A 21,464-nucleotide genomic window follows, 5' to 3' on the forward strand; every position below is an offset into this window, starting at 1 on the left:
ATTTAAAAACAAAAGACTGACCCCCTTTACCTTTGAGAACCACATGTCTTAAATTCAGATTACTTTTGCATTTATTAAATTAGGATTTCATCCTAGGTTCTAACATTAAAAGCACCATACCTCACCCTGCTCCCCCTTACTGTAAGATCAAATGGTTAAGTGATAGGATTCAAACAGATCTGATTCTGTAGTGCACCTGGGCGGCTCACCTGGTTAAGCAACCAACTCTTGATTTCAGCTCAGGTCATGATCTCACGATTTGTGAGATTGAGCCCGCACTGGGCTCTGTGCTGTGGGTGCAGAGCCTGCTTGAGATTCTTTCTCTCTCCCTCTCTCTCTGCCCTAGCCCCACTGGGTGTCTCTTTCTCTCTCAAAAATAAAGAAATAAACTTAAAAAAAAATAAAAATAAAAACAAATAAATCTGATTCTGGTCACTATGTTTTGTTTGTTAACAGAAAAATAATCCACTAATTTAAACCTCTCTACTCATGTTTCCCATTAGAAATATGCTTTATTTAACCTTATTCCAAAATACTTACCATATGAAGCCTCTCAACTAGCTTTTGATCCCCAAGGCAATTGTTTGTATCAAACCATGAATCAAAGTCCTAGATTAACAAACCAAAAATATATTAAGATCAGAAATATTAACTACCAGTATTAACTACAAATAAACTATTTATGCTAGAGATAACAATGATTTCTAGAATTAGTTGAGTATTTGAGTTGTAGATTGCAAAAAACCATTTGGTTCAATCCCATACATTTCACGTGTCACTGTTAGCAATTAATTTTAGAACTACTTTGAGAATCAGATTACTTCCTAAACAATTTTCTCAAAAACAAAGATGACAAGTTTCACAATGAAAAAAACAATAGTTGGAAGAGAAATTCTGTAGAATTAGAGAATTAATATTCTTGAAAAATATCTTTCTTTAGAAAAGCTTAAAAATTAAAATCACTTTAGTTTGTTCTCTAAGGCTACTCAGACTACTCAAACACAAAGTTTGCAGAGCAATAGTCAATTTTAACTAAATTAATTTAAATTACCAACATTTCATTAGTATTTGGGTAGGATCTGAAAAAGGGTAACATTTCCATATTCTTACCTCTTTAGCATATCTGGTATATATTTGTGCTCTGTTAGTAAGCATAATCTTAGAATTAACGGTGTTAACTACAAGAAAACTTTAACTTATTGCTAAACAAAGTATCAATGCACTAAGAAAAAGAAATGATCTCAAACAAAAGCGTCTAAATACATAAAAGCAGAACTAAAGTATTTTTCTGAGTTAAATGTCTTCCAAGAACACAAATTTCTCTATTCTTTTAAAATGATCCTTAACACAACAATCCAAAATTACCCCTTTTGGAACTTGAGTTCTTCAAAGCCACACACGCACGCACGCACGCACGCACGCACACACTAGCGCGCACGCTCTCTGTATCTCTGTATCTCTGCTCTGTATCTCTTGCTCTCTCCAGCCATGGAAACAAAGTTAAAAAATGAACAAATGAACTCTGGTTCAGCAAAACAATGAAATTACAAACGGCATAGACTTTCAATATACATATTATATTCTTAGGTACAGCCAACAGTTTGAGTACCTAACCATTTTTATGAGTGCAAATAATCTATTAAAAGGTAACGTTTAGGTTCAATGTTTGTCAGACCATAAAAAAAGATGGCTAGACAGGTTTTACCGAATTTGAAGACAATCTTGGGAAGAGTACATTTATGGGACTTAAAACACAAGCAATGTGAAGCTCACAAATTCAACTGGGGTATAACCTGAGCAGTACTTAAGAACACAGGCAGTCCACCGACAGCCGCTGAAATTCAGGCAGTGACTACCTGTTTGGTATATGAATCTATGATATTCCAGAGGGGGAAAACAAAGGTTTGTAAAATGATATTTGTCTGGGTGGCTCAGTTGGTTGAGCATGAGACTTCGGCTCAAGTCATGATGTCACTGTTTGTGTGTTTGAGCCCCACGTAGGGCTCTGTGCTGACAGTTGGGAGCCTGGAGTCTGTTCCAGATTCTGTGTCTCCCTCTCTCCCTCTGCCCTTCCCCAGCTCGTGTTCTCTCTCTCTCCCTCCCTCCCTCAAAAATAAATAAACTTTAAAAAAAGAAGTTAAAAAAAAAAAAAAAAAGAAACCCAAAGACACAAACAAGTAACTCTCAGGAGGCATAGAAAAAATTTGGTAGGTTATACCAGGCCATATAAAAGATGAAAAATTAACAATTATCTCAAGCAGGGCTGAAAGGTCAATTTTATTATAAAAATGTATAGCACTAAACAAAAACACTACCATTCCAACCAAACGGTAAGACATACTTACGTCTGCTGAATTAAAGACATCTGGCAACAAAAAATTAAGAAGTGACCAGAGCTCGTGCAAGTTGTTTTGAAGAGGTGTTCCAGTTAATAATAGTCGATTTGTAGTCTTGAATTCCCTCACTATTTCTGACAACTAAAAGAACCAAATTCATCATTAGAAGATTCTACATATTGATCAAATTCTAAATGAAGGTACAAATGATTTTCATTTCCAAATACTAAATTACCTTGGATTTTTCATTTTTGATCCTGTGAGCTTCATCTATAACTAAGTATCTCCAATTAAATTTTTTGAAAACAGACTTCTCTTTTATAAGCATTTCATAAGATGTTACACATACATCCCATTCTCCTGGTAATAAAACATCTCTGACAAAAGCAGCCTGTGCAGCAAGAGAAAAAAATTACATCAGGCAGAAATAAACTATACATTAAATTTATTGATGACAAGTAATCTAATACATAAAAGAGGGTAGAAATATTAAAAAGAGATTGTTACCTATAGTATGCAAGCATCCAGAAATGGCTCAAACTAACTTCATTAATCATTTTCACTAATCATTTTTAAGTGTCAGAGCCATTTAGTAAAATAATTGACAAATTGATAAGTGCAAAATTCAATAAACTAAGTAACTCTTAAATGTCTTTTTTCATTTCCAACAGGTGCTAAAATTCTTAGGAGAGACAGGTTTAGGCAAAGGAGTGTACGGTTTGTGCCATAAAGTGAAGACTCAAGGATGGTTTGCAGTAACCATTTTCACTCCTTTCATATTTACAATCTATTAAGGCTTTGCTATTGTAAGTCTTATTTTACAAGAAAGTAAAGCAAGAAGTGGTTTAAATTGGGCTCCAAAACATAAAAAGCAATTTGGTAACTTAAAATACCCAAAGTATTTATACAAGGAGAAAAAGAAATCTAGAATCATCACTGATTGCTAAATGAAGAGGAAACAAAATTAAGTACATTTACTTTTAACATAGTACACTTTAAAATCTGAACTTTATATTCTCAAAAGTATCATTATTTCCTTCCAAAAAATTTCAACTAACCAACATTTTAACTTATTTCAATAAATACCACACCAGCTAATCAAAATACTGTGATTGGCTCAATCCATCTTTAAAAAATACCGTGACTATTAATTACCATTATGCATATCAATCTAAACAAAATCTGGCTCCTCAAATTTCCAACCACTTCTCAAACTCAAAACTTCTTTAAACAAGGATTTTGCTTCTAGAATGAGAACATGCCCTTTGATTTTATACAACCAATCTCAAAATAAAAGAAACTATATTCATATGGCATCATACAGTCTACAACTCCTTTTCCCCAGTAGGATTCTTGACCACCAAGATAATATGACATCTGTAAATTATGAATATTTGTGAAGACCCAAGTTTACTATTGGACTCCTTCTCTTTTATCCTCTTCTAGTTACCCCCCTCCCCTAAACCTAAACTGAAATTGTTTTAATATCAAAAATGTAAAGGAACATGAAAAGCTTACTCTTTGTTCTTTATCTCCTATCAAGCAAACAGATCTAAGTGTTGGTACCCATCTCTTGAATTCACTCATCCAGTTGTGTAATGTAGACTTAGGAACCAAAACCATATGAGGACCAGGAATGTTTCTATAGTGTTTCATGTACCCAAGAAGAGAAATTGTTTGAAGAGTCTTTCCCAAGCCCTGAAAGAGTAACCACAAAGCAATGAAAAACAAAAACAAAGTAGACATCCATATTTGTATTTCCTGACATACAAAAATATTCAAAAGCAAAGCTGTGTTTGCAATAACTAACAAATTGCAAGCACATGGTATGTGTCAAGTTCAGCAGTATTGTTTTTTAATCTTCAGAGGTCTATAAGGAGGTACTACTACCATGCCCATAAGGCCCAGAAGTTTAAGTGACTTTCCCAAAGTCGCATAGCAGGGCTAGAAGTAAGACCCATTTCTTTTGACTCCATGCAATTAAGCGTTTTAGCACTATCGCTGTATAGAAATTTTGAAACGTTTCAATACATAACTAATAAGTAGTAAATGAGGTAAATGTTTTGAGACAGAATTACACAAGCTGCCACATTGAGAAAATATTCATTGATGAGAAATCAATGAACCTCACTTGTGTTTTACAGAAGTGGAGGGAAACAGCCAAAACATTTTATTATAAAAGTCTGTCAAAAACATGTTTCTCAAAATGTATTACTTTTAAATTTATTACACTTTTATAAATAATAATTTCTCACAAATGAAGTATAGATTCTGCTTCTGCAACTAAAGCAAGTCTGACAGAGTTTAGTTTGCTAACAGTTCTAGATTGTAATCAACAAAAATTATGTTCTACTGTCTTAACTTGTATAAATTTCATGGTACAAAGGATTTTCAATTACAAAAATATGGCCTTCTAAAAAACTATGAAACACATACCATTTCATCTGCAAGGATACCATTGATGCCATTCTCATACAAAGAAATGAGCCAATTCAATCCTCGGACCTGATAATCTCTCAGTTTACCCCATTTTACATCTGAGAATAAGAAAGAAAACACAATGCACGTTTTAAAGACACAAGAAATAAAGAAAGGCTGTCCCTTTCATCTGATACTTGGGTTTAACTTGGACTTGCACAGGTTTACTCTGTGACTGTCCTGTCTTCAATTTGCAAGTCATTAGAAACAACCACTGTGATCTGGAGCCGAGAAGGAGCGGACGGATAAGGAGAATAACCAAGTGCAAAAAACGTGACTGTAAAGCATCAGATTACCTACCCCAATCACTCAGTTCTTACGTTACCAATATATATTGGTACTAGAGACTCTCTTTGCTCTTTATATCCTTTTTTTAATGTTATCACAAATGTTTTTAAACCAAGTGTTTTCACCTTCCATGAAAACCCATAGACATTCTCTGGGGATTTAGTTTTCCTCCTAACAAAGGGGAAATAAGACAAGATATACAGAAATTGTTTTTCCTTTACCTTTTATAAGTTACTTTTTTAACAGGCTCAAAAGAGACAATATCTCTTCTGGGGAATACTACACATTTCCCACCCCAGAAAAATTACTAAGTATATACATCATAATCACCAGATTTTTTAAAAAATATGCACATCTATACCCTATCGTCTTTCAAAAACCACTGCTTTCTGGGAAAACTAGCTACAACGTAGAAATGTGAGAAAGAAACAACCCAAATAATTCAAATTTCCTTCTCCCTTTGGACGAAACACCTGGCTCTATTTTCTAACTTCATGAAAAGAAATGGAAACTGGGTATTCCAGAGCCCAAAAAAACCCCTGAAAATACATACTTTAAACAGATCACTGAATTTCTAACCAGATCCTGTCTTGTCTGAAGTTCAACTTGCTAAGAGTTAAAATTACAGTTAATTTAAATAACAAGTCCAAACTGTAGGTCCTATAGTGACCTTTATAAAGTTTTGCTGTTGGTTAACAACCATTATGACCACACAAACAAGTTATCCAGTAGTAAGAGAAAGGAGATCAGGAAAAAAAACAAAAAAACCCAAAAAACTATCAGGCTTCAGTAAAGACAAACATGCCACCAGACAAAATTATATATATGTAAAACTTACATCTGGTTAACCAGGTTTTCTTTAGGAAAACCATTAAAAAACAAATGTTTCAGAAAAAAATTTAAAACTAACTTAATACAAAATCCTGAGATCAGTTAACCAAAGTGTTCATGAAGTGCTTTTCTTTACACATTAAGTTTTCTTATCTGGGGCAAAAACAAGGCAAAATCCATTCCTAGTTTTACACATACATTCAGGCAACAACAAACACAATGGCATTTTATGCCCCTTTGAAATACAGCATCGCTATTAATATGCTACCACTCCCATCCAAAAAAAATCTGAAATTTATTTCATGTTCAATAAATTTCAAAAGATTACTAAAAATTCCCTTTATAAATTACAGTCAAAACAAATCCAAAACATTAATCAAAGAATGTTTCAAAGGGGATTCTGGAAAAAATCAAGTAGTTATAAATGTGTATAACATACATGATGGAGAGTCTTCAAATCTAGTGCAAACGTTGGTTGCTTTAGAGCTTTCGGTTAATAGTTCTTCATCCTCCTCTTGCTCAGTTCTACGATGTCGGTAGCTGTCAAGTTCATGATAAAATCAACTGATTAGCACTTTAGTTTTAACTACCAGCTACTATTTCAACATAATAGTCAAGTGGCTGACCAAGATTCCACAATAATTTTTAAGAGGCATTTACATTAAGACCAGAAAAGTGGAACAATAGATATTAGTAAATTTAAACCTGAAATATTTTACATGGCTTTCTAAAATATATATAATGCAATTATTACAACAGTGTAACACCTGAAGTAATGTGATAATCTCATTTCAAGGAACTACGCAGTCAGAAAAATTTCATAATTTGTAATTTGAAGTTATATTTTAAAGTATTTCCACCAGGAAAAAGAAAAAAAAAAAAAAAAGCTCCAGAAATCACATTTTAAAAACTACAACTTTCAAAAGGATAAGATTGTGCCATCTGAGACAATATGGTTGGACCTAGAGAGTATTATGTTAAGTGAAATAAGACTGAGAAAGACAAATACCATATGACTTCACTCATAAATGAAACCTAAAAAAATAAATAAGAAATAAACAAACAAAAAGCAAAATCAGAACTGTAAATACAGAGAACTGAGTTGCCAGAGGAAAAAAGGGTGGGGCACTGGACAAAATGGGTGAATGGGAGAGACATATAGGCCTCCAGTTATGCTGTGAGTAGGTCACAGAAAGAAAAAGCAGAGCACAGGAACACAATCAATAATATTATAACAGTGATGCAATGGAACCGATGGTAACTATACTTATGGGGAACACAGCATAATGTATAAATCTGTCCAATCATTAAGCTGTACACCCAAAACTAATGTCAACTGTATGTCAACTATACTCAAAAATAAAAATTAAAAATATAACTGTGACTTTCACTGTGATAATAATATAGCATAATGTATAGAGTTGTGGAATCACTGTTGCACACCTGAAAGTAATGTAACATTGTATGTCAACTATGCTATTAAAAATAAATATACTTAAATCTACAACTTTCAGCAAAAGCTGCAGAATATGCAGAACAGAAATTTAGTGCTTAAGCAATGACTCTTCATCCAAGATTTCATCAGAACTACTCAAAGCCTATTACAAATGCCCAGATTCTACATCCCAAGAGAACTGGATACAGCCCCTTAAAAACGAATTTTCTGCAGTTTTAATATTGCCAAATTTCTTAATCTCTAAAGGGCTCAGGTTAGAAGTACTTCAATTCTCCAATTCTGAAGCTTCCAATTTTGAACCTTCATACTTCCAACAAATATTTTCATTTAAGTTAGAAAACAGTAGATTATGCACTCTTGTAACTTCTAAATCTAAGTGCTAGTTTGATCTGTACCAAAACTACATGCTTGAAAGAGGATAATTAGCCTTCTCAGAAGAATTCTTCAGAAACTCAGACCAACGCAGTAAATATATGCAAGAATATTCTTGTTTCATGTGCTTCAAAGTAGAATGTCTTAGTTATTTTTCATACTTCTCCTCCTTTTAGCCCTATAAATCTTAATACAAAGATCTACCCTCAATTCCAATTTATTCTCTAAACTAGGAAAGAACTTTTTTTTTTAAACATTTATTTATTTTGAGAGAGAGAAAGGGGAGGGGCAGAGAGAGCGAGAGAGAGAGAATCCCAAGCAGGCTCTGCTGTCAACACAGGGCACTGCATCGATCTCAGGAACTGGTTCGTAAGATCACGACGTGAGCCAAAATCAAGAGTCAGATGCTTAACTGACTGAGCCATCCAGGCACTTCCAACTAGGAAAGAACTTTAACTTTCCTTTCTTATTTTTTTTTTTTTTTAAATAAAATCTCCTCACGGGCTATTATTAAGATGATTGATTATTATGGTCATAAAACTGAAGATAAAGGCTGGAATGTGCTTATTACTTCAAATTGAAGGTTAACTGAACATAACTGTGGATGATGGATTAAAATAAATAAATATACACACACACATCCTTATACTTAAGGACAGTACCATCACCCTAATTAGTTCACATAAGCTAAATTTCCATTTAAGATGGTCTAAAGGTTAAAGAAGAAATGTGCTAAGACTCCTTGTCCCCAGTAACACTAGTAAGACCAAGCTAAACAATATATTATATATTTACTATAGAATACCTTTATGTTATATAATCTTAATATATAAAATTTTCAAAAGGATAAGTGTTTGAAAGTGTTTCTTTCCATGACATATTAACTACACTATAAAATACCCATTATAGTAGTTCACATTTCCAGAGCACGACATCTGATGCTATTTAAATAGCTGAAACTTCTCAAGTCAGAACAATTTAAATACACCTGAAGTACAAGGGTCTCTTATAAAGTTTCGTAAGTATTAAAACAAAAGCACTCTGATTACACACAATGGGTAAGAAGATAGATTAGATGACTGGAATATCCAAGTAAGATTAAGGTATTATGCTTATGCTTTTTGACCATAATCCCTTCAAGATATAGCTCACACTTCCGTGTTTCTGTAAATTGTGTGGTAAACTTAACGTTACTGGTGAGTTTGTAATTTCCTCTTTTAAGTGTATTTACTGATTATTTTTCATTTTTCACCTTGGGAATTACATGGTCATTCCAGAGAACTGAGATTGCCCTAAATCTATTAATATTAAATCTATTAGTTATTACTAATTAAACATCCTAATTATCCAACCAGCACAAAAATTCCAAGGCAGTATTTATAAACCAAACATGTTAAGAGGTATTTTACACATTGTAAACAACCACCTAAGAGCAGGATACAATCTGGCACTTTCATTTACAGGACAACTAAGTATAATAAAAAATTTTAAACAAACTGCTGTGTTATAAATCATCACTATATTCCATACACAAGCACAGACTTCAGACAAAAGCAATCCACTTGATGCATGTTTGAGGATTATGACTAGGGCCTATCCCAAATCAGACCGAAAGTCAAGCTTGGACTATTCTAATTACTTCTAAGGGATGTTAAACAGGTTGCTTACACTCTGCATTTGTTTTCTCTCCAAGGAATGGATGACATCTGAATTCCATAAACAGTATAATGCTGTAACAGCTAAGACATTATGCATTATTCTTAATTATTTATACACGTATGGCTACATCTTATCAAGCCAACAACTGGGGCCAAATAAGTAACAGCCCTAAAACAATTTTCTTAATGAAGTAAATTCTTAATGAAGTAATTTTAATGTTTCTAATAAAGATTATCAAAAATAAGTTTGTTTCAACTATGAAATACAAACTATTACTCACTCGCCAACTGATAGCAAGTTTTGTTTCTCATCCTTTTTTATTCGTGGGCGCCCTGGTTTCATCTTCAAAGGTGAGGTTGGAGTCTTCTGAGCAGCAGGCTGAATGAAATGTGCAAACAGTTCTGTCTGCTTTAATAAATACTCAAATCTATTTGCTCGGTCGGTTTGCTGCAAAAAGTTTTTAAGACACATTTTATCAGAATATTAATACAACTTCAGAAATCAAAGCTTCAACATTCCCCTATACAATAAACTCAGCAAAAAGGAACTACTGAGACATGCAACAACATAGATGAGTTTCAAAAGCATTATACCTTATATATATATATATATATACACACACACACATAAAAAACCATTATACTAAGTGAAAGAAGACAAACACAGACTGTGTACTATGACTTTACTTACACGAAATTATAGCTAGAGATAGAAAGCTCATCTGGAGTGTTCAAGGGGATAAGGACAAGAGCTCATTTTGGGCGGGATAATAAAAATGTCCTACATCAAGACTATAAGGTGGCTAACTAATTGCATAAATTTGCCAAACCTCATTAACTTAAAATTAAAACTGTTGTGTGTCAATTATACAGCAATTTGGTTGACCAAAAAACATTAAAAAATTAAAACAGTTTTTAAAGAAGTGAATTTATTCAGAAATGGAAAAAAATGTGTTGGTCATTCATCAGTTAAGCTGTGCCAAATTTTAAAAAGGCATCAGGTTGAAATACATCTATTAAGGTGCTCCTGACCAGGGGCGCTTGGGTGGCTCAGTCGGTTGAGCACCTGACTTCGACTCAGGTCATAATCTCACGGTTCGTGAGTTCGAGCCCACGTCGGGCTCTGTGCTGACAGCTCAGAGTCTGGAGCCTGCTTCCGATTCTGTGTCTCCTTCTCTCTCTGCCCCTCCTCCATCCATGCTCTGTCTCTCTCTCAAAAATAAATAAAACATTAAAAAACAAAGAAAGAAAGAAAGTGGCTCAGTCAGTAGAGCACGAGACTCTTAATCTCAGGGTCATGAGTTCGAGCCCTATGCTGGCTGGGCACAGAGCTTACTTTAAAACAAAAACTATTAAGTTCATGAAATACTCATTAACCCAATGCAGTTATTAATACTATTTCTTCCTTTGATTTCTAACACCTGCCATTTGAAATCCTCTCTATTACCACACTAAGAGAATGGAAGAATTTCAACCAAAAAAACTTAAGATCACTGAAATCAGCATACTTCTCTCCATGATAATTTCCTATAGAAGACAAGCTTCAGTTTTTTGTTTTTGAAAATTACAAACTATTTTATAATTTTAAGCTTACTTACTTTGAGAGAGAGAGAGAGAGAGAGAGAGCATGCACAAGAGAGCATGCAAGGGGGGAGGGGACAGAGAGAGATAGAGGAGACCGAGAATCCCCACCAGACTCTGCACTGTCAGCCTAGAGCCCAACGTGGGGTTCGATCTCACAAACCATGAGATCATGACCTGAGCCGAAATCAAGAGTCAGATGTTTAACTGACGGAGCCACCCAGGTACCCTATGAAAATTAAAAATTATTTTAAAGTACTGATAATATACGTATTTTACAGTATTTCATTTCTTTATATGTATATAATAAAAAAGGCAAGCAACTAGTAGATGTTGGGGCTGAAAAAAATCTATTTACTTATTGTAATTATATTTGGAATCAAGATAAATTAAGCTATGGAAATTAATTCAGATAGGTCAGAGCTAGACATTTTAAGGGAAGTGCTATTCTGCAGTATTTAAAAATCACTAAGTATTCTTCACTTCTTCCAAAGTTTTCAGTCAACATTATCTCCTTAAATAGCTTTTCAATTCAGCAACTACTTTTGTGTATCTGCCAGAAAAGGCACACTTGTTCATCAAATTCCAGTATCAAAAATAAACATAAGGCATAATTTAAGATGGTCAGAAGGTAAATGCTTGGAAAATAAAGCAGGATAAAAGGAACTGGGAATGGCACTAAAATTTTAATGGGGATGACCAGAAAAGTCCTAAGACATGATGTTTCAACAGAGAAGAGGGTCCCCTCCACCCCCATTCTTAGATCTTATCGCATATCTCTAATGCTCAAAAACCTTTAATGGCTCTAGATGTCTTAAGATTTTCAAAGTGCTTCACAACCCATCAGAGCAAAAATATCCAAAACTTGATCTGCATGATCAAGTTTTGAAACTACAGCCTTAAGGAATTAAGTACAGACTTCACCATAGTTCTACACATGATCAACGACTTCAAAATTCTCACTACTCATTCATTCAAGTGGTAGTAGGATTATAAACTAGTTGCAAAGAACCAAGGAGGAGTTCAGAACAGCATTTACAGAATAATTATGGCAAACATTGAGGGAAAAACAGGCAAAGACCTTGGTTGGGAATGAAAATATTAACATAAAATGATGTGAGATCTTAAAGGGAAAAAACAGATCCTTAAAAAGTAAAAATAGAGTAAGATTAGGAACCTGAAGGACATGAATCATAAAATCAAATGGATGATTAAAATCAATAGCTTTAAACCAGTTTATCTCTCTGAAACAAAAGGAAATGACACAGGGTAGCAGAGGCCATACATGTTTGGAAAGAGGAAATAAACTGAAGAAAAGCCTGTAATTCTTTGTGGAGGAAGACTGAAAATAAGGCTGTGGCAGAAATGGAATAGAAAGTTTAACCAGAATAGTAAGTAAAGTTTTAAAATGGCTAAATGGGATTGTTGAGCAATAAATACCGAAAGCCTGAGAGTAAAAACCATAAATTTATTCTGGTACCAATCAGCACTATTATTCAGTTTTCTCAAGTAGTATTCAGTATCCTTGGTTCAAGAATAAAGCGTGGATACTGAGACTTACTTACCTATAGTTAGGAGCTAGCAGATGACAGGGGAGCTTGATTAAAAAAAGAAAATGTTAGTCAAGACCATGATGTTGAAAAAGGAAATGATTAGGAGACTGAAAAATTTGGAAAAATGTATGAAGAGATCTGGAAGAGGCCCGATCATGAGAAAGGAAGCAAATACAGAAGCCAACGAAATAACCCATGCAACAGAAGAAAAATGAATTAGGGCAATAAGGGAAAAAGAGAAGTATTTATGATGTTTAACTTGCAAGATTATTAAAATTATGAAGTACTGCTATAGACAGCTTGGGTATATATTAAGAGGAACTGTCACTGATTGAGGTAACACTAAGTATATGTGTGAGGCACAGAATAAATTCAATTTTGGATATTCCTAAGTAACAGTTACCAAAGGGACTTAAATGTCCAACAAAAAATGAAAATACAATGGCTGGAAGCATCTGGGCTAGAGGTAAATATTGAGAAGAATTCAGTTTTGTTTTGTTTTTTAATTTTTTTTTTTCAACGTTTTTTATTTATTTTTGGGACAGAGAGAGACAGAGCATGAACGGGGGAGGGGCAGAGAGAGAGGGAGACACAGAATCAGAAACAGGCTCCAGGCTCCGAGCCATCAGCCCAGAGCCTGATGCGGGGCCCGAACTCACGGACCGCGAGATCGTGACCTGGCTGAAGTCGGACGCTTAACCGACTGTGCCACCCAGGCGCCCCGAGAAGAATTCAGTTTAAAGAAAACCAATGATGAGGTCACCTGACTGGCTCAGTTAATACAGCATTTGACACCTGATCTTGGGGTTGTGAGTTCAAGCCCCACATTGGACGCAGAGATTACCTAGATATAAAACCTTAAAAAAGAAAAGAAAAGAAAAGAAAAGAAAAGAAAAGAAAAGAAAAGAAAAGAAAAGAAAAGAAAAGAAAAAACCAATGACAAGGATCGAACTATTCAAGAAGAAATGTTAGAGTACAATGGTAAATAGATGCAGAATACACACATCTTGAATAACTACTTCTCTGGTCTTTTACTCTCCCCACTCTCTGATACTAAATCATAAAATAAAGGGAGATAAAATAACCCAAATATGTATATGATATTATTTTGTGCGTTTATGTAGTACTTCTATATTTGTATAGAAGTACTTTACGTATGCAAACAACAAAAGTTACAGTATCCTATGTTACACACACTTCAATTGAATATCTGTACCTCAACTATAAAAATTAAATGCAGAAATTTGGTCCATTCAGTTACTTAATTTAAGTAATTATAGACTCTATTCATATACCTAGAGCATACCATTTTTTCTTCGTAAGTGGGATCTGGTTCTTGGATTTCTTTTTGCTTTCCAGGAGATGCATCATCAAATACTTCCTGGTAGGAAAGAAAAATCATGGATTGTTCTTCAAAAATAGTCAACACATCATTATTAAACTAATTTCTGCTGAAAACACATTCTAAGTAATACATTTCTACTGCAAACTTGCTAGATACTCAAATGGCTGTTACCTAACCTGACAGGATATCTTGATGAAATTAAACGCCATGATGAAAACAACCTATTTAACCCAAATATGTAAACTACATGGCTACTGGCCAAGATTTATACAACACAAGACTATTATCTACATCATCCTAGAATAAAAGAGTAACTTTCAACAAATCTGTCTATTTTTTTACTCAATAATTATGAAACCAAATTAAATAGTATATACTATGAAGAAATCATGTTCCTTTTTAATTATAAAACTGCAGTATCTACCTTGCTTGTATGTAACTATAAACTTGAAATACAGCATCATTAGTCATGCTGATTTCCATCTTCTGGAAAAATATAAAAAAATTTCATGCATCCTAAATCAAATACTCTAACAATCTGATTCCTAAATTGGTAGTAAATATCCTATCTTGTGAATTTATTCACCCTGACATTCAAAATGCCACAAACAAAAAACAGCAACAACTATACTGCAAAGTTCCACTCACCTATCAAAACAGCAACTAAGAATAGTTGGTAAAAGAATAATTTTCATTAAAAATGTACAAATCTGGGCTTGGTACTATGTATTATAATAAAGCTACCTGTGATTAAAAAATTGGGAGGGCTGGAGATGGTAGAGTAGTAAAGAGGTCAAATGACCTAAATTCTAGTCTAACTTCATTGCTAAGAGTTTTAGGTACCTGTGTAACCGTAACTTAAGCTCATCACAAATCTCTGGTTTCCACAAGTAAAAAGGATAAAGCCACCTGTAAGCCTACTTCACAAAATAGTATTGGATGTCATGAAAGGCCAAATACACCCTAAAAAAATAAAATGTGGTTTCCAACAGTAGTCATTATTTCTTCCATAGTTAAAAAAAAAAAAAAAAAAGAAAAAAAAGGGATTTGGACTCCAAGACTCTTGAGGTCACATGACACACATACACAGTGTGTCTATCTGCCTAGTCTGTCGGCATTTAGTGTACCTATCTATCAATCAGTCTAGTCAATAGCGAAAAAAGGCAAAGATAGGCTTAATCTACAATGCCAAAAACATCATAATAAACAAAAACTGGAATTACTCCCTTGACTTATCAGTATCCAAGCAAAAATGAAAACTTTACTGAATACATGTGAAAGCTAACATTTCTGGGAAGATCAGCCTTGTCAAAAAAAATTCGTGAATGGGGCGCCTGGGTGGCGCAGTCGGTTGAGCGTCCGACTTCAGCCAGGCCACGATCTCGCGGTCCGTGAGTTCGAGCCCCGCGTCAGGCTCTGGGCTGATGGCTCGGAGCCTGGAGCCTGTTTCCGATTCTGTGTCTCCCTCTCTCTCTGCCCCTCCCCTGCTCATGCACCCCCCTCTCAAAAATAAACATTAAAAAAATTAAAAAAAAAAAAAAAAAAATTCGTGAATGCAAGATTTCATTTGTTTTCTAATTTTGAAAAACACCCACCTTAAATTCTACTTTCAAACAAGAAAAAGGCATGTAAGACTGCCAAATATATTACATATTTTTGCTCAAATCTGTTTTTTACCAGGGAACCTCAATGACTTCCAAATTCAGTTCAGAAAAGACTGAAAGTACATTTACTTAAAAAATTTTTTTAATCACACTATAACATGCAGAGAAAAAAAAAATCCAGGCTAAAATTAGTCACTGAAGAAACTTATGAAAGATGAAATTACTGATGTTCCTGTACTGAGAAGGTTAAAATAACTGTCATTCTTCAAGAAATGAAATTGTCAAACATCCTTCTTGAAAAAAAATGAGAGTAAAATATGTGGGAAATGGATCAGTTTCAGAGCCAGACCTGGGTTCTACCACAGGTTCTACTTATCAGAAGACTAATTTCCTCATAGAGCAAATAAAAATACCCTGGACTTCATTTGGTACTGGTTATCAAACACGAATGTCCATACTTAAATTCCATTTTAGTTTAAAAACAGCAAATAAAAGCCAAATTAGGCTTTATTAATCTTTCTGATATTTAAATAACATCTCTAGTGAGACATTGGTTGTTATTCCAAAATTTGAATGGAGACTCTTTTGAGAAGCTTATAGAAACTATGGACAGCACTGTGCAGAGAATTGTCCATTTACACACAACTGCTTTTCAGTGTGACGGATCTTCAAACCCCCACACCATGGAGCTGGAATCCAAGTTAAACAGCCCTAGTAATCCGAAGAACCACTTTAAACCTTAAGTAAGAAAAGTAAGTCAACACTAGTGAGGAATTTGAAACAGATCTAAAATCACTTGAAAGTACAGGATATCAATGTTCTATTGCACCAAAACCTACCCTCACCACTAAAAGTTCGCTCATAAACTATTAACATGTTACTTCACTCTAGATTAGACCTTGGGTGCCCAAATAGAACTCTGCTGTGCCAAAACCGCTTCAATGGTAAACTGCACTTCCATTTACTGATTTGTTAATACTGCATAAAAGATCATTTTTTTTAGATTGGTATTACCTTCACCCCTTGTATCTTAAGGATGGAAAAATCCCAGAAATCTTTGGGCTACGACTTTAAAATATCTCAAAACCGATCGAAAGCCAGGAACAAAATTTGGAAGGAGCAAGCAATCACTTTGTTCCCAGACATCGCACAGTCTTGGAGCATACCCAAGAGACCCGCCTGGCAACTCCCCAAACTTTCCACCCCCGCAGCACTGTCACCATACCCTGGCCAACCCCAGTCCTTAAAGCAGGCTCGGCAGCGAGCGGTACCAATGTTCAAAAAATTAAAAAATAAGTGAATAAAAAAGGCCAAGGCCTCAAAAGAGGAATTGCGCTGGACTGAAAGCTAACCGCCCCAGATTCATCAATTCATCCATCCTCCCATCCATCCCCCGACTCAAAATTAAATGGGCGTCCACGACGGCTGCTGCTACCTCGGTCGCTTCTCTCCCAAAGGAACAGTGCTTGGGAGGAGCCTCCGTTCCCTTCACAGGAGCAGCTGCGCCCCGCTTATCCCCACTGCGCACTCGGCCATCCAGCTCTAGCCATTGTTTCTGCCCAGAACAGATACCGCCCCCACAAGGACTGGGATTAAGAAAAGGAGGCCTGAATCCTCGGATGCGCAGCTTTTAAATGCCTTCCCCACCCGGTGCATCCTTCCCTGACTACTAAGGGGCATCTCCCTCGCCCATCCCGCAAGTTTAGTGGAAACTAAAACCAAGAATCGGATGGGCCAGGGAATTATGGGAGTCCACCGGAAAAAAAAACAAAAAACAACAACCCAAAAAACCAAAAACGGGTAAATCCCTCTCTGCCTCAGTAATCACTAACATCTGTTTAATAAAAGGGTTCGAGGATTTGGCAAGGTTCGCTAAAGAGACAAGTAATGTAAATGTGAAATGCCAGAAATCCATAGGAGTCGGCGTGGGTAGGTTATAAGCACAAGGGCGCAAGGGTGAAAGAATCATTCCGGTTCCAAAGGGTCTGAGGCCGAGTTTGAGTGCCGAAGGGGTGGAGTACTGCTCTGCGTCTGAGCACTAAAATCTGGGCGAGGGAACCAGCTCCTCGCCCCCCTGCACGCTCTCCCCGCGCCACAAGCCACCCTCACCTCCATCTCGGAGTCCGCGGGGCCGGAGCTGGCCGCAGAGGGAGCCGCCTGGGCCGCGACACCCTCGGGGCCGCCTTTGTTGCTGCTGTTGCTCACGCTGCCGGCGGCCGAGGCTGCTGGCTTGGAAGGCGCGCTCTCGGGAGGCGGGGGTGGCGGAGGCTCGGCCGCGGACGACATGATGTTCCGTCTGCGTCACCCGCTGCTGCCAGAGGCCCGGCAGAGATGAGGAGGCCTAGGCCTGGGTGGCTACGTCGCAACGAGCTGACGGAAGTGCGAGAGGACCACCCGAATGCGCCCCTGCGCCGCGGCTCAGCTAAGAGCCTAAGCCCTGCCCAGCAGCCTCCCTGTCTCGTCTTCCTCCTCTTCCGCGGGGCTCGGGATTCGACCGGCGCTTACCTCACGGCGGGAATCACGTCGACGAGAGTGGGCGGGGCCACCTGGGTCACCGAGGTCAGGGAAGGCGGGTTAATTTACGGGAGGGCGGAGGGTTGGGTAAGGGGAAAGGAAAGCGAAAGAGACCGACGCGAGGAACTAGCTTCGCCGCCTCCTTTTCTTCCTCTGGTAGAAATCATCTATCTCGCCAGCATCCAGGACAACTACCTACGCCACCGACTTTCAACCCTCGCGAGATTAATAGTTGGCTAATTGACTCGGTTCTGAGTGCGCTTGCGCGGTCTCCTCTCCTCACCCTTGGCCACGCCCTCTCTGGGCCCCCGCGGGCTCTAGGACGAGGAGTGGGCGGGGCCCCGAGGGAGAGCTTGGGGACGTAGCTTTGTGCGTCGGTTCCCTGGCGTGACGCGAACGCAGTTCCTAACGGCTGTCCTCATCTGCCCTGTCTTCTGGGCCTGGCCGGGGGTCGGTGTCACCCCCTGAAAACTTGCCCAGGTTTTGCGGCGTCTGTTGAAACGTGGAGGCCTGTGCTGACTTTAACACTTGTACCGCCTCCGCTTATGGCATGACACTGTAGTGTTGACGTTATGGTTATCCCAAGTGACATCTTGTTTGTTTTCTCAGGAAGATTGTCCGTTAGTGTGATTTTTTTTTTTTTTTTTTGTCTTCCCATGTTAGCTGTATCAGTCATTTCTAAATTTCTTCTACTTCGGTACATTGCCTCCAAATTTACATGCTAAAAGTAAGCAAACTGTGCACGCTGCCTTCTGAGTGAGAAACAGTAATCAAGGAAGAGGTGGTGGGTTGTATTGTTCCTCAACCACCAAATACTTAATAAAAAATACATTCTTTTCTCATTAAGAAATGTTGCAAGTAACCACTGTTTTGTACACTACCTTAGGCTCTCAACACAGCCTAAGGGTCTTAGTGCATCCATCCAGTACAGATTTTAAGCACATTGTATTCTATTTGATAACAAATATGCATATTACAGTAAATTATTACTTGCACTGCACAAGGTTTTATTCATTTTTGCATCCCCCTGTCAAGTATTCCATCAGTGAATGGAGGAGACATGCTTTTCAAGAATTAAGGTTTCAGCTAACTGGTTAATTATGTTAAATTCCACACACGAAGGACCTCCTTAGAACGCAAAGACTACAAACTTTTAACTAAATGATAATTCTTTGAGATCTAGAAAATGTCCACCAGTCCCTTAGAAATGCTATTTCTAAGACTGTGAAAAACTGCCTAAGGATATATGACAGAAATACCTGCAATGACATTCAACATAGTCTTCACATATAATTACATAAAGCTAGCAATAGGCTGAATTCAACATTGAACTGTTTTTAAAACTATGCTGTACACCCACAAAATTAATCTTTTAGCAATGATAAACATAGAAAATGTTTATTACATGGTGTTAATTGAAAAAAATTTAACAGTTCAAAAATATAGATAAAAATTGGAAGGATATACATAAAAGTATTGAAAGTATTGCTGGTGTATATTTCCTAAGTCTTCTTTGTATTTTTTATTTTTCTAAAATGGGTTTCTATATTATTATACTGAGAAAACTTATTTTTAATATTAAAAAATGTTCTTTGGGGTGCCTAGGTGGCTCAGGCAGTTGAGCATCCAACTCTTTTTTTTTTTTAATTTTTTTTTTTAACGTTTATTTATTTTTGACACAGAGAGAGACAGAGCATGAACGGGGGAGGGTCAGAGAGAGGGAGACACAGAATTGAAACAGGCTCCAGGCTCTGTGCTGTCAGCACAGAGCCCGACACGGGGCTCGAACTCACAGACCTCGAGATCATGACCTGAGCCTAAGTCAGCCGCTTAACCGACTGAGCCACCCAGGCACCCTGAGCATCCAACTCTTGATCTCAGCTCAGGTCATGATCCCAGAGTCATGGGATTGAGCCCCAAGTCAGGAACCTGCTTAAGATTCTCTCTCTCTCTCCCTCTCCCTCCCTCTCTCTCTCTCTCTCTCTCTCTCCTCTCTCTCTCTGTCTCTCTCTGTCCCTTTGCTCCTTTCCCCTGGTTGTGCACCCTTGCTCTCTCGCTACAATAATTTTTTTTTTAATTTTTTAAAATGTTCTTTTACCTAAAAAGATTTGGGTGGAAGAGTAAAAGGTAGTAGTGTTTAGGGTGGTACCTGACATATATAGACATGCAACAAGTAGTTATTGACAAAAATTTATTTAGTATTGTTAAGTAGGAAGAATATAACATTTGTTTAGTATTCAGTATATTTCTCTACTCTATAGTGATGGTAACTATCTTGGGTCCTGGTTTGAAAACTCTAAAAATTATATACTGAAGTATATAAATGGGAGGTTCCTAAGCCAGACAACTGTTTAAGGAAAGCAGTAAATAGCAAGAAAAGCAATAAACAAAATTTCCTTTAAAATGACAATTGTATTTTAACATGTGGATTTATACTGTGAGTTTCTCATATGAACATATGAAAGCTATATAAGAATCTTAAGAATTGTAGAGGAAAGATACTTAGAAGAAAGAAGGAAGAGAAGACAGAACGTTTAAATCCACTAATCTAACATTAGGGACAGAGAAATTTTGAGCAGGATCTAGAAGCAGAGAGAAAGAGGAGAGAGAAGCTGCAGAAAACACAGGATGCCTGGACACTGAGCTATAGGGACATTAGCTAAGTTAGGCATATAGTACTTATCTGGTGGCCAAATCACAAAGACCTATTTTTCTTCAAAGACTAGTAGGTTAAAGTAATAGCCAGTTCTGGAACTGATAGTATAACATGGATTAGTATAGTGGTAGGAAGGTAACTGGGGAGTCAGGCCAACATAGATTCCAATGCAGGCTCAAGAACTTAGTAGCAGCATGAATGCCCGCAAGTTATCTTTCAACTTCTTTGAAATCAGTCTTCTCATCTTTTATTATTATCTCAACTTTATATTGGGGTAATATTCTTGCAATGACATCATAAAATTAAAGAGATAGTGTGTGTAATGTGTTTAATACAGTGCCTGACATGGAGTGAGCTCTGTGTTCAAGTGTTAGGTATTCAAATCCTGAAGAATCATAAGCCAAAGCATCAGTCCAGTTGGAGGGATGGTAATCTAATTTTTTTTAATAAGAGGAAGGGAAGATGAATCATGTCAAGAAAATTCCAGAAAAAAAAATGCTGCTTTAACCATGTTCCCAGAAATAGAATGTCATAATGTGAAAACATGTCAGTGTTCTATCTCAAATATGCAAATATATATTGTTTACACCTAAAATTTCCTCTGTTAGATTTAGTGTACCCGAACAGCATGCTCTGTGCTGGAGAATAGAACAAAGAGATGTTGCCAGAGGACAAAAGATTCTCAAGAGCCAGGACTCAACATTTTGGCCTTGAATGATAACAGAAAGGAGTTACATTTATCAAGGACAAAGTAGGAATGCTGAGCCTCTCTTCATCACATACTTATTTTAT

At 36.7% G+C, this 21,464-nt stretch overlaps 1 protein-coding gene across 1 annotated transcript in view; it reads right to left on the reverse strand.

The window, feature by feature from the left end:
- SMARCA5 (SWI/SNF related, matrix associated, actin dependent regulator of chromatin, subfamily a, member 5) overlaps positions 1 to 18,235 on the reverse strand; it is a 39,079-nt gene extending 20,844 nt beyond the window's left edge. The window contains exons 1-9 of the mRNA XM_058721279.1: positions 17,612 to 18,235; positions 13,860 to 13,934; positions 9,701 to 9,867; positions 6,373 to 6,473; positions 4,773 to 4,873; positions 3,855 to 4,034; positions 2,572 to 2,727; positions 2,346 to 2,477; positions 541 to 609 (exon numbers count right to left, since the gene is read on the reverse strand). Of these exons, the coding sequence (XP_058577262.1) occupies positions 541 to 609; positions 2,346 to 2,477; positions 2,572 to 2,727; positions 3,855 to 4,034; positions 4,773 to 4,873; positions 6,373 to 6,473; positions 9,701 to 9,867; positions 13,860 to 13,934; positions 17,612 to 17,788 (1,158 nt within the window). The 5' untranslated portion in view covers positions 17,789 to 18,235. The remainder of the gene's footprint in view (positions 1 to 540; positions 610 to 2,345; positions 2,478 to 2,571; positions 2,728 to 3,854; positions 4,035 to 4,772; positions 4,874 to 6,372; positions 6,474 to 9,700; positions 9,868 to 13,859; positions 13,935 to 17,611) is intronic.
- Between the last annotated feature and the right edge of the window lie 3,229 nt (positions 18,236 to 21,464).

This window comes from Neofelis nebulosa, chromosome 3 (genome assembly GCF_028018385.1).
Source record: "Neofelis nebulosa isolate mNeoNeb1 chromosome 3, mNeoNeb1.pri, whole genome shotgun sequence".
In the NCBI taxonomy this organism is placed as follows: Eukaryota; Metazoa; Chordata; class Mammalia; order Carnivora; family Felidae; genus Neofelis; species Neofelis nebulosa.